Genomic DNA, 23,070 nt, shown 5'->3' with positions numbered 1-23,070 from the left:
TTTTCTCTGGGGTGTTCTTCGGGAGTGCGGGAGTAGCGGTTAGTGAACTTCCTGATACAAGCAGTGTTCAATATCTTCATGGACAGAATTTTTAGGTGTAGCCGAAACGTTGAGGGTTTCTCTTTTGGTGATCTCATCAGTGGATCCCCGCCTATTACTTATTACCCCGCAAACTTTGTGGGCTCACATGTTGCCCGTCCTTGTAAATAAGGGGGGGGTGTCGCCCTAATTTCAGAATCTGATTTTAGGCTTAGCACGAGCACTAGTCACACCTTCAAGACATTTGAGGCTCTCGTTATGCGATCGAGCTCCTCAGCACCATTCTATGTGGTAGTTATTTACCGTCCTCCCGGTCCATACTCTGGATTCTTAGATGAATTCCCTGAACTTATGGCTGACTTAATAACTCACACAGATAATATATTAATTATGGGTGACTTCAATATTCATATGAACTCCCCATTGGAGCCACTTACTGTAGCTTTTCAAGCAATAATCGATGCATTTGGTTTTACACAAATAATAAAAGCAGCAACACACCGGAATGGTAATATCTTAGACTTAGTGTTAACCTAATGGCGTAACTGCCTCAAACGTCACAATTCTGCCGCATACTAACGTTATGTCTGATCATTATCTTATAACATTTGAAGTCCTAGCTCAGTGTGGTCTTATTGTCCACAACCAAGGCTTTAAGAGCCATGATATTAACTCATCAACCACTGCTGCACTTTCTGAATTACTGCCTTCCGCAACAGCTGCCTTTCCGTCTTTCACTGGTTCAGTCGATAAGTTCGCGAATGATTTCAATACGGTTCTTTTAAATTGCCTAAACTCTATTGCGCCGCTGAAACTTAAAAGTCGTCCGAAGCGGCACACTCCGTGGTTTACGGATGAAACGCGTATGTGTAAATTGTTAAGTAGACAACTTGAGCGTAAATGGCGAACAACTAAACTCGAGGTTTTCCGTCAGGCCTGGTGCAATAGCTTGCTGAAATATAAAGAGGCTCATAGGTTAGCAAAAACAAATGACTTTTCCAAAATGATTAGTCTTAATAAAAACAACCCAAAATATTTATTTGACACGGTAGCACAGTTAACGCAACAGCAGCAGGTTAATCATAGTTCCCTCCATTCAGCACACGATTTCATGCAATTCTTTACTCAGCGGATTCAGCTAACAAGGGACGAAATAAAAATTATTGTTGATGCTAGTTCGGACAATCAGGTTCAAGAAAGTTTGGTTACCCTGTCCCAGTTTGATTTAGTATCCCTGAAGTGTCTTACACACCTGGTTAATGCAGCAAAGCCGACGTCCTGCATGCTTGACCCGCTTCCAGGCAAACTCGTTAAAGATTTATTCCCGGTCTTAGGGTCATCTGTCTTGAATATTATCAACCTGTCACTCTCCTCTGGCATTGTACCTGAAGCTTTTAAGATGGCCGTCATTCAACCATTACTTAAGAAACCTCACCTAGATCCTGAAAATCTCTTTAACTATAGGCCAGTGTCACAGCTTCCGTTTATCGCCAAAATTCTTGAGAAAGTTGTAACACAACAGCTTAGCGATTTTATGATAGACAACAATAGATTTGAACTCCTTCAGTCAGGTTTTAGGGCCAACCACTCAACTGAGACAGCCCTAGTAAAAGTGACGAATGATCTTCTCTTAGCCTTGGATTCCAACATCTCATCAATATTATTACTGCTTGATATTAGTGCTGCATTTGACACTATTGATCATCATATTCTTATAGAACGTCTTAGATCGTGTGTTGGTATCTCGGGATCAGCAGTTTCTTGGTTCAGATCTTACATCCTAGGAAGGACGCATAGTGTCTCTTATGGCAATACGATCTCTGAATTTTTCTCCGTCTCATGTGGTGTCCTGCAGGGGTCAGTACTTGATCCCTTACTGTTCAACATCTACATGATTCCTCTCGGCGATATTATACGTAAACATACTATTAGTTTTCATTGCTATGCTGATGATACCCAACTCTATATGCCCTTAGAAATAACGGATCCGTGCAAGTGCAGTAAACTGGAGGCTTGCCTTGCCGAGATTAAACAATGGATGTCTTCCAATTTTCTGCTTCTCAACCCTAATAAAACTGAGATGTTATTTATTGGCCCTGCTCATCATCAGCACTTGCTTAAGAATACCACGCTGAACCTAGAAAACTGTATTATTTCCCAAAGTAGTTCTGCAAAAAATCTCGGCGTGATATTTGACTCAACTCTCTCCTTTCGAACACATATTAATGACATGACAAGAACGGTGTTTTTTTCACCTTTGCAATTTAGCTAAAATTCGCCCTATTCTTTCTCTTAGCGATGCAGAAACATTAATTCATGCTTTTGTTACGTCGCGCCTAGACTATTGTAACATTTTGTTTTCTGGACTTCCCATGTCCTACATTAAAAGCCTGCAGTGTTTAAAGAAAGCAGCAGCGAGACTATTGACAAGGACGAGAAAGTTCGATCATATTACTCCGATTCTAGCTGACCTGCATTGGCTTCCAATACACGTGAGCTGTGATTTTAAGGTGCTGTTAATTACTTATAAAATTTTACACGGTTTAGCTCCTTCCTAGCTCGTCGACTTAGTATCACCATATGTTCCGTCCCGACCACTTCGATCACAAAATGCCGGTTTGCTATCAACCCCACAGGCTAAAAAGAAGTCTGCGGGATCAAGGGCATTTTCCATTCGCGCGCCAGTACTATGGAATGCCCTATCTATGGAAGTTCGCGCAGCCACCTCAGTAGAAATCTTTAAATCCCGACTAAAAACACATTTATATTTAAAAGCATTTAGTTAATTGAGCCTGTCTGCAGCTTTCTTCTTCTTTCTTTTTTCATGCAGCATCCACTTCAAACTGTGGGCCTGGAAGGGGGCTCCTCCCACCTGTGGTCCCTTCTGGAGGTTTTTGATTTTCCCCAAATTGAGGTTTTTAAGTTTTTCCTTCCCCTTTTGGGAGCTTTGACAGGGGATGCTGTTGTGTACCTTATACTGAAAAGATGTCTCTGTACGACTTCTTTTCTCGAAAGAGGTCTCCACATGACCTCTTTTCATCTGTGAAGCCCTTTGAGATTTCGGTGATTTAGAGCTATATAAATAAAATTTGATTGATTGATTGATTGATTGATTGATTGATTGATTGATGATGTGGTGATGTTGGCTTCTTCAGGCCAATGCCAGTGTGAAGCAGTTGGGCTGAAGATCAACACCTCCAAATCTGAGGCCATGTTCTGAGTCGGAAAAGGGTGGGTTGCCTCTTCTAGATAGGGGATGAAGTCCTGCTCCATGTGGAGGATTTTAAGTATATGAGGGTCGTTTACACGAGTAAGGACAGGATGGAGTGGAATATGGACATGCTGATCAGTGCAGCGTCAGCTATGATGTGGATTCTGTAGTGGTCTCTCATGGTAAAGAAGTAGCTGAGTCCAAAGGAGAGGCTCTCATTTTACTGGTTGAGCTACATTCCTACCCTCACCTACGGTCACGAGTTGTGTGTCCTGACAGAGCGTCAACAGATCAAGCAGCGGCAATGGGTTTCCTCTGCAGGGTGTATGGCCTTTATTTTAGTGGTGCGGTGAGAAGCTTCACCATCCAGGAGCGGTTCAGAGTAGAGCCTCTGCTCCTCTGTTTTGAGTGGAACCAACTGAGGTGGCTCATGCAACTGGTTAGGATGCCTCCAGGATGCCTCCCTGCTTAAGTGTTCCAGGCATGTCCCACGTGAGGAAGCCATCAGACTCTACTGCGTATTGACTGAAAAGAAGGCATCCAACTCCTATTTGCTTCAACTACTAGTACTACTACTACTGCTTCAACTAGGCGAGTCGCTAACCGGAATGTGCTAGCGTGTTTGTGTGCTCTACAAAAAATTAAAAACAAAGCATATGCGGGAATGGTGCGGAAATCGCTCCGGCGATTGTTTGGCGCCGGCGCCCACCTTAGCCGAGTGTCCTAATCTCCTCTGGCAAGCTCTCCACGTTGCAAGCGCCCGAAAAGAACACACAGCCACCCTACCGATTGCTGATAGTACAGATGGTCTTTTTCGTGTACCTTTAGATGGCTTCCTGTCACAAAGCACTTGCTGAAAGTGGGAAAGTGCTCCCTCCACCAACGACACAAAGTTTCGTTGATATATTTGGTAACATGTTATTTAGTATGTATGGTGTTTTCATTTAGTTACATATGTTTTCTCTTTTTAACTGGTGTGTTCTTAGTTAATGCATTTGCGTAACATATGCGAGACAGAGAGGGAGTGGGGAGATAAAGCGAGAGTGACGTGAAAGAGGGGAAAAAATAAAGAGAAGACTTGACTACGCAATGTTCCTGTCGTTGTGCTATATAGTAGGAAGACAGCAGAATTAGGACTCACGGTTTTACCCTTCGGGAATCCGATAAGCTTTCTCCTTTCATTCTCAAGTTTACAAATTGCACAGCTCGAATAATGTGTATCAGGCTAACAGAGCTGCAAATAAAGAAAAAGCTAATTCTCCATTCTCATGCATTGTGTGGCAGCTTCTTTAGTTCATCATCCTGCTTGTCATTCACCATTTTAGTGACAGGAGAGGGAGTGCAAATTCACCCCACCTCGTGTCATCAGTCCAATTTCAATAAACTACCCCTTCCGCTGCCCCTCGGTATCAAGACAAACTTGTGGGCCGCCAATAAGGAACTGTGGACTGGGAACATCGGCGCAGAAGAACGAAGAGAGTTTCTGGAGTGTTTGTTGTTTGTTGTATTTGTGGGTTTATGTTTCTAGGCTGGTTTCAGAACGCCTGGGGATCCCCCACAGGAGCTGGACATCTTGGCTGGGAAGAGGGAGGCCTGGGCTTCCTTGCTAATGCTAAAGTTTTTGATAACATTAACTTTGAAAATCACTATATAGTGTTAATCTGGTTATCGGGCCATGCCTGATGGAAACAAATTTAAGAGCTGAAAATATTTCACTTCTTTAATCAGTTAATACGAAATGCAGAGTTAAGCTTTTTGAACCAAATAATTGACATAATTGCTTTCCCTCAACATTCACATTTTTTGATGTGTATAGTAAATAAAGGTTTCATAGTGACTTGGACAATGAAACAAATATTTCTAAATATAAATGATCACAACTAGATGATATTTATTTTCATGTACCCCAATCAAAGTTTGACTAGTGTAACAAAATGGAATGTGGTTGATCTTTTATGAATCACTGTACTTGTATTTATTTTGGTCGATATTCATGTTGTGAATCCTAGGTCACAGAGCAGTCAGATACACTGATGAACAAGGCAATGATTTTGGAGGACATAGAAGGTCAAGCTGACAGCAGGTAACTGATGAGTGACAATATTGATAAGCTCATTAATTACAGTATGCCATTCAATCATGTACTGTGCCTTTGCAGATATACTAATTTATTGACATTGATTTCCCGAAGTGGTTAAAAAAATGGATGGATGGATAGATACACAATTTTAATGTCAAGCACAGTATCGCGTGACCTGGGAATGTCACGACTACTTTTCCCTTTAAGCTGCGTGTGTGCGCAATTGCGCACTGCTGGCACGTTCTCAGTGCAAAAGAAAATCTATGCTGCACCTAAAACAAACTGCAATATAAACGTAAATAATATGTAATATGAGACCTCATCTTATCTTATTAAGTAGACCAATAATACTGTTTTTTGTATAATTTTGCATTGTGACAGCGAGTGACAAGTGTCCAGCCAATGATACGATAAGTTTCACTCAAACTATTCATCCAATCAAACGCTTTGACAGAAATGTTCCCTGCATATACACCCTGTGCCAGGTTAGCTAGCTAACAACAGTACGGAGTTAAGAGACGCACACGTTACCCCTGTTCCTCGCGAATTACGAAACTGGGTGGGGTTTTTTTTCCCACAACTTGTGGCTGGTTTATTGCCGTCGTGACAAGTGCAATAAACATTACACTGTCATGTTTAAAACACTTATTGCTCAAAATATAAAAAAATAATAACAAACTTGTTGAAAATAAACAAAAATAGTTGTGATTTGTTTGGCAACATTGTACGAGTTGAGACTACTGGCCGCCTGTCTTACTTGTCTGCTTGCCCAGGTTCAAATAAAATAAATATTTCCACAGGTTTATCTTTTTTTTGATAAAATGATCAATTTATTCCCACAGTAATTCCAAAGCTCTTCAAACAGAAATACTTCAAATAAAATGCAGGCAAACATTAAGGTACAGAAACAGTGTGCTCTAATCTGCAATCAATCTCAACTGCCTATTTGATGCATGGCCCCAAGGCTCTTAAAGGGCCTCTCTCTCCCCTTTCCCTTTCTCTCGCTCTGGCAAAACAACCAACAAACAAATAAAGAACTTTCTAGCTCTTGGCCTTTACTAAGACTGAAATTTAAATGAATTGCTTTCGGGTTCATTTAAGTATATTACATACATCGTGAGGCCCACCGTCTGATGTTTTCGCAAGTTTGCGATATTATACCTACTTGTTTGGCATGCAAGAAACCTTCACAGCATGTCTCTCTGCAATACAGTATAGCTTTTTCTTTTCCCTAAAAAATTTGCGAGGACTGAGGCCACGAAAATGAAGTGCAAAGTGGCAAAGCATCAGTGTATTTGTAACTCAATTAAAAAATGTACTCGATTTGAGATACTTTAATTACTCCACATATTGCAAAAATGTTTCTGAATTGCACATAATGAATTGTTTCCTTTTATTTTCTAATGGTTGTCCAAATGCATTATGGTTGCAGCAACTACCTCAGTGTGAAGATTACCATTACATAAACTGTTCAAACAATGAGTTGCAATTCATAACTGGGGACACTAAATTAAGTTAAATTTGGTTTTCGCACATTGTGAAAACAAATAATCAAGTGCATCAAAGTGCATGAAATTTACAAAAAGAAAAAAAAAATTCATTTTATTGCAACTAAACTTCATATGACAAAACAAAGACTTTTCCCTAGGGTGATCCACGCACCCCCAGGAGGACCCATGTAAACTCTCAAAGTTCAAAGGAGAGGCCTCATTTACAGGTTAAAATTTGTTTGGTTTAAACCTAAGACCAATCATGTTAACAGTGTGATTTCTCAAAAGTTAATTTACGAGCAAGGCTTTCTATGACAGTGATCTAATAGTCTTCGTTCTTTCTGCCAAATCTGGTGAACGCTAATAATTCAGCAACAGACTGTCGTACAGCAACTAGACAAAAACAGGTGACTAAGCAGCAAAGTGCTGAGTCCCAAAATACAGTGGGCCCCCACGTTACAACTTCCCTGATTTACGACATTTTCGAGTTTTTTCATTCCCTCTATATGACATTTTCCCGGTAATGAGACCAAAACAACTGTCATGACCCTACGGCTTGGCTTTGTGTTTTTTTGCCTTCATCTGCTGGTGTATTTAGGTAATTGCACTTATCTACTATTGCCGTCTAACTGCTTCCATGCAACGTGTGACTACAATGCTGGTCTGCTATTGGTCGGCGTCTCCTCACGAAGATGGTGGTCTGCTACTGTTCGGCCTCACTTGTTTTAAATGGCGGAACAGTAAAGCTTTGTTCGATTGTGAGTGGTTACAAAACCATATTTATAGTGCATTTTACTGCTTAATTCAAAGTTGAAAGTGTTAGCCATGGGTCCGGAGATTGTTGGTGATGTTAAAGAGAGAAGTAAGAAGATGATTTATATGGAAACGATGCTGGAGATAACCCTTATTAAGGAAATATGGGCATATCAAGCGGCACTCAGTTAAATAAATCCTTTCTATAGTTTTTTTATTTATGATGTTTTCTGATTGTAAACATGTATATTATATATACGTAGCACTTACTATTCTATTATGGTACCAATTTTTAATATGTACAATTTTGATGTTTTTATCTGGGGTTCCAAACGCATTGGCTATTTAACATAGGTTTGGATTGCCCATCATACGACATTCGCCTTACGACCCCAACCACGGAACGGATTAATATCGTTACACGCGGGCCCACTGTAATACATTACAATTAATGGCTTCTCTTTTGAGTTGTTGTTGCTAAACAAAGAGTAAAATCACTCAGGCAGGATAGACAAAATTAACGGGCAGTTACTAATAAGTGATTGGCCTGAATTGCAATGAAATACATTGGGGGCATGTGCTGCCTGCCAATCTTCTCCATTATTGTAGAGCAGCCAAGCATTGCGAGAAGAGCAAGCATTGCCACAAGCTAAACTATACTATATAATGTTTGATATAGGTATGCTTGGTATGCTTTTATTTTGATGGTTTTTGTTTTGTTTTTTAACAGCATGCTGGAGAAGCTGAGGTCTTTGGTAACATTGAATGAAAACTTGAAACTTCAAGAAAAGGAATTCCGTACACACTGTAGAGTAAGTAAATAAAATACTCAGCTATGCTCTATTTTTAATACACTGTTGTATTAATTTGGTATTGCATTACATTGGTAAATTGTTTTGTGGTATTATGTCCAGGATGAGATGATCCACATGCAACACAGTGTTGAAATTTTAAAAACAGCATGTGGACTTGGTATAGAGGAGGACAAGGTATGTCATGTACAAGATGGTAGATATCTGCTGTGCATTTCTATTTCAATTCTCTTTTCATTTGACTTTTGGAGGGGAAGGTTTTTTTATTTTTATATTTATCGCTTCTTTGCACCCCCCCACCCTTTCCCAGTTATAAAGCCCATCAATTATGCATAGATTTTTGCTGTCTCAACCAGGTTTGGTTTGTATCTCTCACAAGATAGCAAGGGTCCAACTACACAGTGTTCCCTCATTTTTCGTGGTTGTTGGGGATCTAACCCACCCAAGAAAAGTGAAATCCACAAAGGAGGATTATGCAGTAACTGGACCATTATTTCTGACTGATCTGTCCCTCTGGGGCACGTTTATTCAAATGCATACTGTATATATATGCTGTATGTATAGTTTCTGTTGTCATTAAGATTTAAAAAGAATAAACACAGTTGTTTGATAATAAATTGTATATGTGTGTGTGTGTGTGTATATATATATATATGTGTGTGTGTTTATATATATATATATATATATATATATATATATATATATATATATATATATATATATAATATATTGGGTTTTATATATTTTGGTTTTTTTTTTTCTCCCCTCTAAGGTATTTTCCTCCCTTTGCGACAAAAACAACTGTCATGACCCTCGGGGTTGGCTGTATTTGTGTTGTTTTTTTTCTCCATCTGCAGGCGTTTTTAGGCAATTGCACTTATTTTCTGTTGGCTGTCAAACTGCCGCCATCAAACGCGTCACTACAATGCTGTTCTTCTACTGGTTGACGTTTCTTCACGAAGATGGTGGTCGGCTATTGGTCGACCTCCCTCATTTCAAAATGGCGGAATGGTAAAGCTTTGTTCTATCATGAGTGGTTACAAAATGGTATTTATAGTATTTATAGTGCATGTTACTGCTTAGTTCAAAATTGAATGGGTTAGCCATGGGTCCCAAGATTGCTTGTGATGTTAAAGTGAGAAGTAAGAAGATGATTTATATGGAAACGAAGCTGGAGATAATCAAGAAATACGAAGCTAGCCTAGGCTAGGCAACCCTTACTAGGGAATATGGGCATAACAAGCGCCACTCAAAGGTAAATTAATCCTTTCTATATATTTCATTTATGATGTTTTCTGATTGTATACATGTATATTACATATACCAAGCACTTACTATAGTATTTTTGGTACCATTTTTTAATATTTATGTACAATTTAGATGTTTTAACCTGGAGTTCTAAACACATAAGGTATTTAACATAAGTTCGGATTGCCCGCTGTACGGTGAATTTGCTACGCGAATTCGCCAGCAATCCCAACCTATGTTAATTCGTTAAAGCATGTAAAACCCCAGGTAAAAACATCAAAATTCTATCTAAACATTTAAAAACTTGTATCAAAATTGTAAGTGCCACGTATATATAGTATACATGATGCATTTAAATATCATAAATAAAACCTATAGAAAATGATTTATTCATCTTTATTTGATGACCTTGTTATGGCCATAGGCTTGCTTAGCCTTCTTCGTATTTCTTGATTATCTCCAGCTTCGTTTTCATATAAATCGTCTTCTCACTTCTCTCTTTAGCATCACTTGTAAACCATGGCTCACCTATTCAACTTTGAATTAAGCAGTAAAATGCACAATAAATACTCATTTTAAGCACTCAGACGCGATCCAGTCCATAGCATGCTGCCATTTTGACAGTGACGCAGACCAATAGCAGACCAGTATTTTCAGGAGTCGTGACAGACCAATAGCAGACCAGCATCTTAGTGATGCGTTGCAGCGCAGGCAGTTTAACGGGACCAGAAAATATATGTATGTGTGTGTTTCCCTAAGAAGTGTTTAAAATAAAAACAGATACCTCACATCACCTGAGGTTTTCTTTCATTGTGTCTTTGTCTCATCTTTAGGAAAGGAACCACTTGATTGACAAAGAGCTTAATCTAGATAGAGAGAAACTACAGAAAATCCGACTGCTTATGGTAAGTTCATTTTGCAAATTCCTAGTTATTGACTTTTATCTGAAGTCGATTAGCTTTCAAAAAAAATCCAAACTTTGAGGGGAGTATATCAGCCTTCAAATTTGAACTTGATTTACAATATGAATAATTAAGAATAACTACTCAAGCTATATCTGTTTATAATAGAGGTTGAAAACCCCTAAAAATTATGCCAGTGAGATGGGTTTTAAAAAAATCTTAAGACCCCATCTCATGGAGCACATAGTTCTTGCAAAGTTATTGAATGTTAGAGTTTGTCAGTTGTTTATAAAACGTTGCAAGCATATCTATAAACAGTTGTTGCAAGTTTGGCTTGTAGGAGCCAAGTTTTGAACATGTTCAAAATTTCCTCGCAAATCCTTTGATCTGTTAACTATGAACAAACAGCCGTAATCCTTTGTAAATCATTACAAAACATCTTGCCAATGCTATAGACCAATAAACCTATAAACATATAAACCCTTCTCTATACACACTCGCTGCTCAGTGAATGGCAATGCTTGCGAGGCACCCATTATATCTTCATCATGCTAGGAAAGAGAAAGAGTCACAAAAGCGCGCCCGCTGATAAAGTATACCCATATTTGGACTCAAATTACAGTGGACCCCCTTGTTACAGCGTCCCTGGTTTATGTTATTTTCATCTTGCGACGTGGAATACTGAGGTTTTTCATCCCCTCTTTACCGTATTTTTTGACAAAAACAACTGTCATGACCCAAAGGGGTTGGCTGTTATTGTGTTTTTTTTTTTTTTTTGCCTTCATCTGCTGAGACTTATTTACTATTGCTGTCAAACTGCTTCCATGCAACGCGGGACTGCAATGCTGGTCTGCTATTGGTCGGCGTCTCCTCACGGAGATGCTGGTCTGCTATTGGTTGGCCTCACTCGTTTCAAAATGGCGAAACAATAGAGCTTTTTTTGATTGGGTGTGGTTACAACACCCTATTTATAGTGCATTTTACTGCTCAATTCAAACCTGAAAGGCTTAGCCATGGGTCCCAAGATTGCTAGTGATGTTAAAAAGAGAAGTAAGAAGATGATTTATAAGGAAAGGAAGCTGGAGATAATCAAGAAATAAGTAGTACGCTACCCTTACTAGGGAATATGGGCATAACAAGCGGCACTCAAAGGTGTCTTGTTGGCGTCTTCAGTCCGTGATCTCCAACTCTCACTGGAGCGGTTCTCAGCAGTGCAGCATTTGCTGTGATGTTGGCTCTGTACCAGTCTGTCGTGGTGAGGAAGGAGTTTAGCCCAAAGGCGAAGCTCTCGATTTACCATTTACATTCCTACACTCCTACACTCTGGTCATGAGCTGTAAGTCGTGTTCAAAAGAATGATATCCCGGATATAAGTGCCCGAAATGGGTTTCCCCCACAGGGTGTCCGGCCTCTCCCTTTGAGGTAGGGTGAGAAGCTCATCATCCGGCAGGGACTTGGAGTTGAGGCGCAGCCCTGTCGCGTTGAGAGAATCTCGTTTGAGGTGGCTTGGGCATCTGGTAAGGTTGCTTCCTGAATGCCTCTTTGTGGAGGTGTTTCGGACATGTGCCATCAGGGGAGGCCCCAGTGAGGTGATGACCAGGATACGATTGAAAGACAATGTTCCTTGGCTGGCCTGGAAGTTCTCCAGCTTCTCTCAAGCTTCTATCATGGCTATTTTTAGTCCTCAGACATCAACCTCACTGAAAATCTGAACTAATAATGAGAGTGCAAAGGTGAGGACGCAAGTGGCTGGACTCTTAAGAGTGCAAAGCAGAATGGTCCAAGATCCCTTCTTTTGTGTTTCCCCATGCTGTCACTATAGCAGATTAGAGATTAGGTGCTGTTTTGTTGGTAAAGGGGGTTGTACAAAGTGTGAATTTCAGAATTGCTACCAGTTCAAAAACAAAATAAATTAAAACATGTTTTTGGTTATAGCTTGCATTCCCTGTTGTCAGAAAACAACATTAAATTAAAACATGTTTGTGGTTATAGCTTGCATTCCCTGTTAAAACATGAAAATAAACTTCAAAAACAACATTAAAACATGTTGTTGCAGGTTTACTGTGGGATTTTTCTTCCCCATAGCTGAATAAGTGTGCTGAGTTTAAATTGGGTATTACTCCTTTCTTAATATTTGCCTGAGAATAAAGAGTTAGATGCTAAAGAACATATTTAACCAGGGGCGCCAATGGTTATAGCAGGCAGTGTACTGTATTTCATTTAATCTCATCATGCAGCTCAACAATTTCACTTAACTTTTCTGTTTAGGCTAGGAGGAATCGTGACATCGCCATTGTGCAGAGAAAAATTGATGAAGTGCCTTGCCGTGCAGAACTCACACAGTACCAGAAAAGATTCATTGAACTCTATTGCCAAGGTGCATTCCCCCAAAGCTCTTGCATTTTTGACTGATTCCCAAAAAGCTAAACAAAGTTTTGTTTTATTTATTTTTCTTTGTCTTTCAGTTTCTGCAACCCACAAAGAGACCAAACAGTTCTTCACTTTGTATAATACATTAGATGACAAGAAAGTTTATCTTGAGAAAGAAGTAAGCAATAAAAACAAACAAGAAAGATGCTTAACGTTCGATACATTCATGCATACTTGTAGAGTTTGAAATACACCTGGTAAAATACCTGTTTACGGTCAGTGTAAATTACATTAATCATTTTCCCTTTTAGGTTAATTTGCTGAATTCCATTCATGACAACTTCCAACAGTAAGTGCATTTGATTTTACTGTTATAAAAAAAATTACTGGTATTTAAATCATGCCTAACATAAATATTGCAGTTTTTGAAATGTCTTCTTCAGCCTGCAACAAAATGAATGATTGGCACAGGAAAAACACAGGAGCTGACATCAAAACACAAGAGCAATGTTGTTGACTGATGCCTTGTCTACATGTGACTGGTTTATTAAATCCGCATAGTCTCCCACTCGTCTTCGTTGGTTAATTTAAAGTTGTGTCGATACAAACCCGCAAAGTGCAGTTTCAAATGTGTGTACAAGCAGGCCAAGTTGCTAGGTGGCAGTAATTCCCCAAATTCTGTCAGAAGGAACTTCCGCCTCTGATGTGTCCAATCAGAACTTCCGCCCGTGACATCACCAGTATCTGCATCTTTAGCGGTAAAAAAAGAGTAGCGCAATGACGTAAATCTCCATTCAAGCTGGATACACGCAACCACGAAACCGGAGGCTTGGGCAAATCACTTTGGCCGGAGGTTTTGAAACATTCAATTTTGATGAAAAAAAAAAAAAAAAGCCTGGCCACATATAGCAAATAGGGCAAAACAGAGTATTTTACTGCCCTTTTGCAAGAACCCCGGCTACATGTAAGGGCCTGAAAAAGCACATTTTTTTTTAATTCTAGTGTCCTGAATAGTAGCATGAACAAAAGAAAGAAAATAGGGAGTCTAGCCAGCTTTTACAAACCGTATTCGATTGAAGTTGGGAAATTTGTGTAAAATGTAAATAAAAACAAAATACAACGATTTGAAAATCCTTCTAAACCCATATTCAATTGAATACACTCCAAAGACAACATATTAAATGTTCAAAATGATAAACGTATTTTTTTTTGCCAAATAATTAACTTCAAATTGCATGGCTGCAACACGTAATTAAATGTTTCATTAATTAATGAAAAGTTTCATTCATTAATTTTATTTTTATTTATTTTTTAATTTAACTAATTTATTTAATTTAATTTATTTTATTTAATGAATGCCACATTTAATTAATCAATGAAACATTTATATAATGACACTTTTAGTTAATTAATGAAGCATGTATTTAATTAATGACACACTGTTTCATGGATGGTTGGGTTTCAACACCTGATTGGTTATCCTGCTCCTCATATTTAGCCTCATACCATACCAGGCTTCTGTTCCCCATTTTTTTGGTACGGGAAGTTTTATTTTGAATTTTGCTTTCTCACTGAATTGGTGGTGTGGTGCTCTGTCATGCACGCACCTGCACTTCCCACCTTAAATGACTTTGAACCGGAAGTGATTGCCCGATAACCTCGCCCACAATAACGACTCGACATACAATTCAGAAATGACAACATGGAACACAAACACATACATAATCACACAAATACATAATCATAAATAATACATTCTCATGAAATTCATTTGTTGTCATGGCAACGTACCATAACATATGGCCAGCTTCATAGGCGAGAAATGTCATGGCATGCTAATCTCAAGAGTAGTACTAGATCTCATCCCTTCCCTAGTAGCAGCATGTTAAATTTGGATACGAATTTTTGTTTTCATGTAATAATTGATCATTTTGTATTTCTACACAGCTGTTTTATAATTGTGATGGCTATATTATATGTGTGATTATTTTTTCCAGAGCCATGTCATCATCAGCCGCAAGGGAGCAGTTTATCAGACAGATGGAGCAGATAGTGGATGCAATCAGACAGAGTCGTATCAAGGTATAGTGACTTTTTTTCAAGGTTAATAATTTGTATCAGAGCTGAAATTTAAGATTGTGAAAACACAGATGCTCTTTAAAGAGTTGATCTACGCAGAATTCCATGGCACAAGAAGTCCCGAATGACTCTTTCAAGGCTTAAGATTGCACACCACACGTGGGCTAGCAGGCCTTGGTTCTCACTGTCAAATCTGGGGCCCCAGCTACAGTATGTCAAGGGCATGGTTTATGCTTGACGCGCAAAAGCTCTGCGTGGAAATGAGACCCGGCTTGCCCCCGCAGTCAGATGAGATTCTCCCATTCTATAGGTGGCTGTAAATAGCTTCTATCAATCAATCAATCAATCAAATTTTATTTGTATAGCCCTAAATCACCGAAGTCTCAAAGGGCAGAACGTGACACATTATTGTCATTTACTGGTGGTTTTACATCTGTAAAGTTGTTTCCATGTTAGACATTCAGGTGCAGAATGATATACTCCCCCACCCATCAACATTGACAATGATCACCAATGTCAATGCCATTAAATGAGTTAAAAATATAATTCTGCTGTATAAAAGGGAACATTTGTGCTTTGTTTTGCATGCAGATGGAAAAGAAGAAACAGGAGAACAAAATGAGGAGAGATCAGATGAATGACAATTACCTGGAATTGCTCGACATCCAGAGACTGTATTTCAAAACAGTCAAAGACTTTAAAGAGGTAATGATTGTTGCATTATGCCTTTCAAAAAATAAATATTTGGGTTTTATTTTTTTTTAAAAAGTGTTTTTAACAGTGTGGTCACTGCACAATGTTTTCCCGCAGGAATGTCGAAAGAACGAAATGCTGCTGTCCAAGCTGGGAGCAAAAAGAGCATCTTAGTTATTTTGCTTTAGGTAAATGTTGTGTTTGTATTCGTTAGCAGTCTGTGAATGCACATTAAACCAATAAATTGCCTATATTTGTATTCTGATCTCTTTACTAGTTTCATGGATCACAGCATAGTCTTGACCTGAATAATTTCCGTTAATTTTGTCAATACAGTGATCCCCCTCACTTCGCGGTTAATGGGGGTGTCAAGCCCCGCGAAGTCTGAAACCCGCGAAGTAGGGTATCAGTTGCTAGATTTCTTTGTATGCTCCAATATAGCCACAGTACCATAAACATAAAACCATAAACAAACCTGATTTTGTTGTATTTTATTTCCTTTCTCCTATTATTTAACATTACATTATCCTTATTAACATTATTAACATTATTGCATATTCATTAAATAACTAATATTACTTAGTTTGTTGAGAATCTGTTCTCAGGACTGGTTATCTGCACCAAGACTCCCGTGAATGAGTACGCAAGTCATCATGTTGAACTTCACATTTATTTTGGCTCATGTATGGTGTATCATGTAGTATCTGTTGAATAATAAATCAATAACAATGTTAAAGTCAGTCAACTAACATATAAACACTTGCCAAACTTTAATCTATGAATTTATTGTATTTTTAGCTGACATTAGCGGGTTAGCAACAACTAACAACAACTACTAACTAAAAAGTGCAACCTCTACACAAACAAACACATAAATAGAATAAACACTCATTGCTTACTAAACATAGGCAGTAGCGTGCGTTATCAACATAAATGATAATAAACTATAAATATGAGCTTACGTTGTCATTCACTAGTCACCGTAGCGAACCGAATGACGCACAAAGAACGTGAAACAGGAAACGGAAATGCAACGCGGCCCAACAAATTAAAAGCATGAATTTCAAAATAAGATAAGAAACGTCATGTACTCTAACTCTTGAAGAATTCTTAACATAGTTATGAACTAACATTACTTAGTTATTTGATGAATAGAGCACTGTATAATGTACTTTTTTGCTTTTTTTTTCATTTTTGTGCATTTTTTAAATTATTTTTTTATTTTGAAATATGTTTATTTTTTCCTGGAAAAACCTGCGAAGTACTGAGACCGAGATATCTGAGACCGCGGAGTAGGAGGGATCACTGTATAGTTTCATTACCATCTGCTGATTGGAGAAAAATAACTCCTTGCCCTTTTCAACAAAAAAACTGTTTAAGCTGTCAGTCGGACAGCACTCATTTGGTTACAAGATCCTGCTTGGTTTCAGTCGTCATATATTTTTTTATTTCGCTCTTGGATTTGATTAGCCTCTATTCTACTGTTGAGTTGTAAATCAAAGTTTGATTTTTTTTTTTTAAGTTTTTTTTTTTTGAGAGTAGTTTTGTGAATCAATTACTTAATTTGAGGAGGAAGTTTATTATTTTGAGAAGCATTCTTTTTATAAACTAATGCCCGGATCTTAATCAAGGTTTTTATTCTTCTTTTCCTTTGGACTTTTCACCCTAAATACTTAAAATCATTAACTTTCCTTATTTCTTGACCCTATAGCTTCACTATTCTAACTTGATCCCTCTCATTCACACACATGTAAATACTTCTTGTTGCGGCTAAACGTACACCAAGACCAATTCAAAGAAGTTTTATTTTATTTATTTATTTTCTTTTAAACACAGTAAGTTTAAGTATTTTTTCTTTTAAACACTGTAATTTAAATATTTTATTTGGAATTAAATAAAATCTCAAATAAGTATGCCGATAAAGTTCAGAGCAATGAGAGAAAGATCCACCACGGGACAGAAATCCATTGTGGCAATGGAGAATTTTAATCCCTGTATTTAAAATAGGTGCAACAGCATGTTGTCATGCTGCTTATATGGATTTTTCAGTAATGTTACTTGGTCACTCAAAATGTGCAATCATGAGTGCGGCCCCAAAAAATTGACATTACCCAAATTATAGCAAAAGAACACGGCTTCCACAAAAGATTGAGTCAAGGTCACCTGGGGCCAAAATACTGTGGTTCACATACAGTTTCATACCGTGGTGGACCCTGACAACCCCAAACATTCTCAGGAAACACCTTTATTCATAGAGAAGGTGGCCAAAGAGAAAGACCTGCCGGCTCTAAATAGACACAACCTATTTGGTTTACAGTACCCGTACAAAGACTACCTCAGGGCCAGTTAACAAAGCCTATGTAGAAATCAACATGAATGTATTCTGTCATTGGAAAAGCTTGCCCAAGAGTCCCAACAGTGTCATTTTGCCACATAATGCAGTGAATTTGAATCAGGCTTGCTTGCTACACAAACATTTTTTTTTCTTTTTAAACCCACAATACCAGAAGGAGAAAAAGTGGATCTGTTTGCTGATATACTTTGCACTCCATTTTCGAGATGAACCTTCCAAAGAAAAAGTGGATATTGTGAGCAGGGGTCGGCCGACCCCCATGCAAGCTAGTCTCCTAGCAGGGAAACGATTTTGTCCATCATTTTCAAACAAGCAACTATAAACAGTACCCATGGCTAACAGCTTTTGAGAACTGCTGCAAACGGTATTGCTGGGAATTCCTGTTGATTGCATCTGATCGGTTTGCTATTTGGAGTCATTCAGGGCTTATCAGCTCAAATTGTTTCATAAAAGCAGCAATGACATGCCCAATATCAGCTGGTCCTTTAAAAGCTACGTTACTTTGATAAAATGTTTGGGGCCACCTGTTGAACCCTCATTATCGGCATTGAAGCATCTTAAAATTTGTGGCAGAAACCAGAGTGGACAAGACCTGGCTTTTAGAATTATCCTTTAATGTGTATAGAAAGACTTCGTGATAGACTTGAACTATTCTTGAGGAAAGAATGGATGGATGTTTGGTTTTTCAAATAACAATGCTCTGTGCGGCATTGCATTTTTGTCATGTTTACTAGTTATTGAATCAAAGGGTAACAATGTCAAAATACTAAAAATAACTGATCTTAAATGATCTGGAAATTGAATGTTGCATGATTAGCCTATATTAAGGGTGATGTCATTACAGTTTTGTTTTTCCACGGTTAATGGGGACTGAAACACCCTTTAGAAAAGCAAATTTCACGATCCCCCCCTCCCCACCCCCCCACCCCCACCCCCCTTACCACTACTGTATGTACATAAATTGTATGAAATGTGTTTGACTCTTGTATTTTTTCTGTGACAATTTTTGGACTTTGCAACTTTTTTTGTGTTTCTTCGAAGATAAAGCATTGGAAAAAAAATACAACACAGCTGAAATTTTTGTTGGAATGTCAAAAGACGCCAAAAGGGGCAGCTGCACAGCGGAGTATATCGTTCAATAAACTCATTATGGATTGCAAGAGGAAGACGTATGTGTCTGTTTCCAGTTCATGCTATTATTTGAAATAGATCGCTCACAAAAATTAAAGAAACATTTTTTTTATTATTGGGCCTGGCATGAATTGAATTAAACCTGTAGGATAATTTTCTGATTGGTTAAGCAGCTGAGGGCCTGGTTAATCAATTTCCTCTGTATTGGTGTTCATGGAATTAACAACAGGTGCAGTTCAGTGGAGACAATTAGAAAACCCTCAAAACAGGACTGGTTTTACGTGTGGAGGTCATTTCAAGTTTGTGATTCTTGATCTTTTTGGCTGGTTTTCCACTCATGCTGATTTTGGCTTGCGTAACTATCTCTACTGGCAGTATGAGGCGATTCCGAACCCTCGAGAAGTTGCACAAGTTGTCCAAATTCTCCAGGGTGGAACATCCACACATGCTGCAGGAAGAAAGTTTAATGTGTCTCCAGAATCTCCAGAACATGGAGGAGATTTCAGGAGACTGGTGGTTATTCTTTGAGAGCTGGAAATGGCCGTAGAAGGTACTCAATCCTTCAGCAGGACCGATACCTGCTCCTTTGTGCAAGGCGGAACAGGCTGAGCACTGCTCGTTCCCTACAGAATGACCTCCACAGGGCCACTGGTGTGAATGTCTCCACCCAAACAATCAGGAACAAACTTCATGAAGGTGGCCTGAGGGCCCGACGTCCTGTAGTGGGCATTGTGCTCACGACCCAGCACTGTGGAGCTCAACTGGCATTTGCTCAAGAACATCAGAATTGGCAAGTCAGCCACTGGCGCCCTGTACTTTTCACAGATGAGAGCAGATTCACCCTGAGCACCTGTGATGGACATGACAGTAAGCATCCTAACCAGATGCCCAAACCACCTTGAGCTGGTTCCTCTCAACGCGGAGCACAGGAGCAGCGGCTCGACGCTGAGCCCCTCCCGGATGACCGAGCTTCTCACCCTATCTCTAAGGGAGAGCCCGGACACCCTGCGGAAGAAACTCGTTTCGGCCGCTTGTATCTTGTATCTTGTTCTTTCGGTCACGACCCACAGCTCGTGGCCATAGGTGAGGGCAGGAACGTAGATCGAGTGGTTAACAGAGAGCTTCGCCTTTCGGCTCAACTCTCTCTTCACCATGACAGACCGGTGCAGAGTCCGCATAACAGCAGACGCCGCACCGATCTGTCTGTCGATCTCACGTTCCATCCTACCCTCTCTTGTGAACAAGACCACGAGATACTTGAACTCCTCCTCTTGGGGCAGGACCTCATCCCTGACCTGGAAAGGGCATTCCACCTTTTTCCGACTGAAGACCATGGTCTCAGATTTGGAGGTGCTGATCTTCATCCCAGCAGCTTCACACTCGGCTGCGAACCGCTCCAGTGAGAGTTGGAGGTCACGGCCTGAAGAAGCCAACAGCACCACATCATCCGCAAAAAGCAAAGATGCAATGTTGAGGCTCCAAAACTGGACCCCCTCAACGCTTCGGCTGCGCCTAGAAATTCTGTCCATAAAGGTAATGAACAGAATCGGTGACAAAGGGCAGCCTTGGCAGAGTCCAACCCTCACTGGAAATTAATTTGACTAACTGCTGGAAATGCGGACCAAGCTCTGACATCGGTCGTACAGGAACTGAACAGCCCATATCAGGGGATCCGGTACGTCCTTGGAGTCCTCGGAGGTAGCGCTCTCCAGCACATCCTTCAAGGACTCCAAAAAGGGTGGGTACTCTGAACTGCTGTTGGGTGCATAGGCACAAACAACAGTCAGGACCCATCTCCACACCCGAAGGTGGAGGGAGGCTACCCTCTCGTCCACTTGGGTAAACCCCAATGTAAGGCGCTGAGCTGGGGGGCAATAAGAATGCCCACACTAGCTCTGCGCCTCTCACCGCAGGCAACCCCAGAGTGGAAGAGAGTCCAACCCCTCCCGAGAGGACTGGTACCAGAGCCCAAGCTGTGTGTGGAGGCGAGTCTGACTATATCTATTCGGAACTTCTCGACCTTCTCGAGGATGAAGGAATTGAAACAACTGAATGGCCTTCACGATCCCCTGACTTTAACCCAATACAACATCCCTGGTACATTATGTTTCGGTCCATTAGGCGCTGCCAGGTTGCTCCTCAAACTGTACACAGCTCACACAGATCTGGGAGGAAATGCCACAAGACAGCTCAGTATTCCAACATAAAATCGCAACATGAAAAAAACGTAAGCCAGGGACACTGTAACACGGGGGTGCACTCCATATATATATACACTAACCACACGTGGACAAAATTGTCCAGGCCTGTTTCATTAGTTTTTTTTTTTAATAATTATGTTAATCAGCAATTCAAAAGTGATGGCTGATTTTGATTATTTAATTTTCAATATTTTTTTTATTTATTGTTACTTTTATAAGTTTCAAGTGATTTCAGTGAGAATTGTGGGTTTTTCCTTCTTTAACTGAGGGGTACCAACAATTTTGTCCACGTGTAATATATATATATAATATATATATATATATATATATATATATATATATATATATATGATTGTATCTACATTGACAATGATTTAATAATTTTTTTTAACAAAGCCTGTATGGACAGTGATAGCAGAATAATGCTGATCACAGAACTTACACACCGTCAGGGCCAGCAAGGCCTTCTCTGCTAGCCTAACATAACCTGACATTATCATCATATCAATGAACTATAAACATTATAATAACTATAATGAAAGTCAATTCCATTTTAAATTCATTTTTACTAAATATATATAGATTATATTTCTTTAATTTATAAAATTATTCTCCATATTCTGTTCTTTTCGTGTCATATCCATTTGGTTATGCTGCTTCTGGTGTTGTAGCTTTAATTTGGAGTTTTTAGCCAATTAGAATCCAGCTAATTTGAGTTGCCAGGCTGTATGTAATCTGCCTGCTCCCGGAGGCGCTAGGACATTCACTTCAACAGAAGCAAGCGCAGATGGATATGTGAGCGGTACACTTGTGTACACTTATTAGGTTAGCTGTAATGGCCAATCGAGTCAGATCGCCATCTAGAGGTCTCACATTGAACGTGACGTGAGTGGATGCTCACTGCAGGAAGGGAGGGTAATGTTCAACAGGCAAGCTACACAGTGTTGGCTTTGGATGATGTTAGAGGCGTATCATAGCTATTAGCTAACCTGTCCCGAATTGGCCATATTTCTGACTGGGTGCTAGCAGGGGCATGAGCTAACCCTGGCAAATAGTTGTGTAGGGAATGCCTTTTGTTTGCAAAGGATCAATTTGGTATTTGGAGCTGCATTGGATTTGCAAATTTAAATTGTTTAACTGAGGCAGCAACGAGACACCAAACCACGACTGGACACGTGCTATGGTGCTTTTAAAAAACTTCTTGTGACACCCGAGTGGATATACAATATTGTATGTCTCAGTTAGAAGGCAAAGAGAGCTCCTCAATGCACTACGGTGCTTTTAAAAAATGTTTGGGAACACCCGAATAGATACACTGTACATCGCAGTGCCAAGAGAAAGAGACCATGAAGTGGTCAAGAAAAATCGTGAGGTATTGAAAAGACTAATCGATGGTGACCGCCGTTTGTTTGGTGAGTGTAAGCTTTTTCTTTATTGTTTCATTTTTAATCTGTTTGTGTTATTTTATTGCGTTCATATTCAATTAATAGTAAAGAAATAAAATAAAAAGAAAGAAAAATTATGTTCTTATATTAAACTGATTTCTAATTTGGACTTCATAAAATTTCATGGATCATATATAATTACAAATTTTAATGGCTAATGCAGATTAATTGACTTTTCAAATCAAGGCATATATATATATATATATAACATTTCCAATTTAGAATAGAACTCAAAATCAAATCGTTTTGAGGATTTGCTTTAC

General features: G+C 39.3%; 1 protein-coding gene across 3 annotated transcripts in view; it reads left to right on the top strand.

Annotated features, from left to right (window-relative positions):
• ccdc93 (CCC complex scaffolding subunit CCDC93) overlaps positions 1 to 19,190 on the top strand; it is a 96,504-nt gene extending 77,314 nt beyond the window's left edge. For 2 of the 3 annotated variants that reach the window (XM_088414630.1, XM_088414628.1), the window contains 10 exons: positions 5,260 to 5,333; positions 8,304 to 8,385; positions 8,488 to 8,562; positions 10,467 to 10,538; positions 12,804 to 12,912; positions 13,001 to 13,083; positions 13,217 to 13,254; positions 14,903 to 14,987; positions 15,576 to 15,689; positions 15,795 to 19,190. In XM_088414630.1, the coding sequence (XP_088270756.1) occupies positions 5,260 to 5,333; positions 8,304 to 8,385; positions 8,488 to 8,562; positions 10,467 to 10,538; positions 12,804 to 12,912; positions 13,001 to 13,083; positions 13,217 to 13,254; positions 14,903 to 14,987; positions 15,576 to 15,689; positions 15,795 to 15,851 (789 nt within the window). In that variant the 3' untranslated portion in view covers positions 15,852 to 19,190. The remainder of the gene's footprint in view (positions 1 to 5,259; positions 5,334 to 8,303; positions 8,386 to 8,487; positions 8,563 to 10,466; positions 10,539 to 12,803; positions 12,913 to 13,000; positions 13,084 to 13,216; positions 13,255 to 14,902; positions 14,988 to 15,575; positions 15,690 to 15,794) is intronic. The other variant, XM_088414629.1, reaches the window with a different exon arrangement.
• The last annotated feature ends 3,880 nt before the right edge of the window (positions 19,191 to 23,070 follow it).

This window comes from Hippichthys cyanospilos, chromosome 5 (assembly GCF_059441005.1).
Source record: "Hippichthys cyanospilos isolate Australia breed blue-spotted pipefish chromosome 5, RoL_Hcya_1.0, whole genome shotgun sequence".
In the NCBI taxonomy this organism is placed as follows: Eukaryota; Metazoa; Chordata; class Actinopteri; order Syngnathiformes; family Syngnathidae; genus Hippichthys; species Hippichthys cyanospilos.
This window is presented reverse-complemented; position numbering and strand designations above follow the sequence as displayed.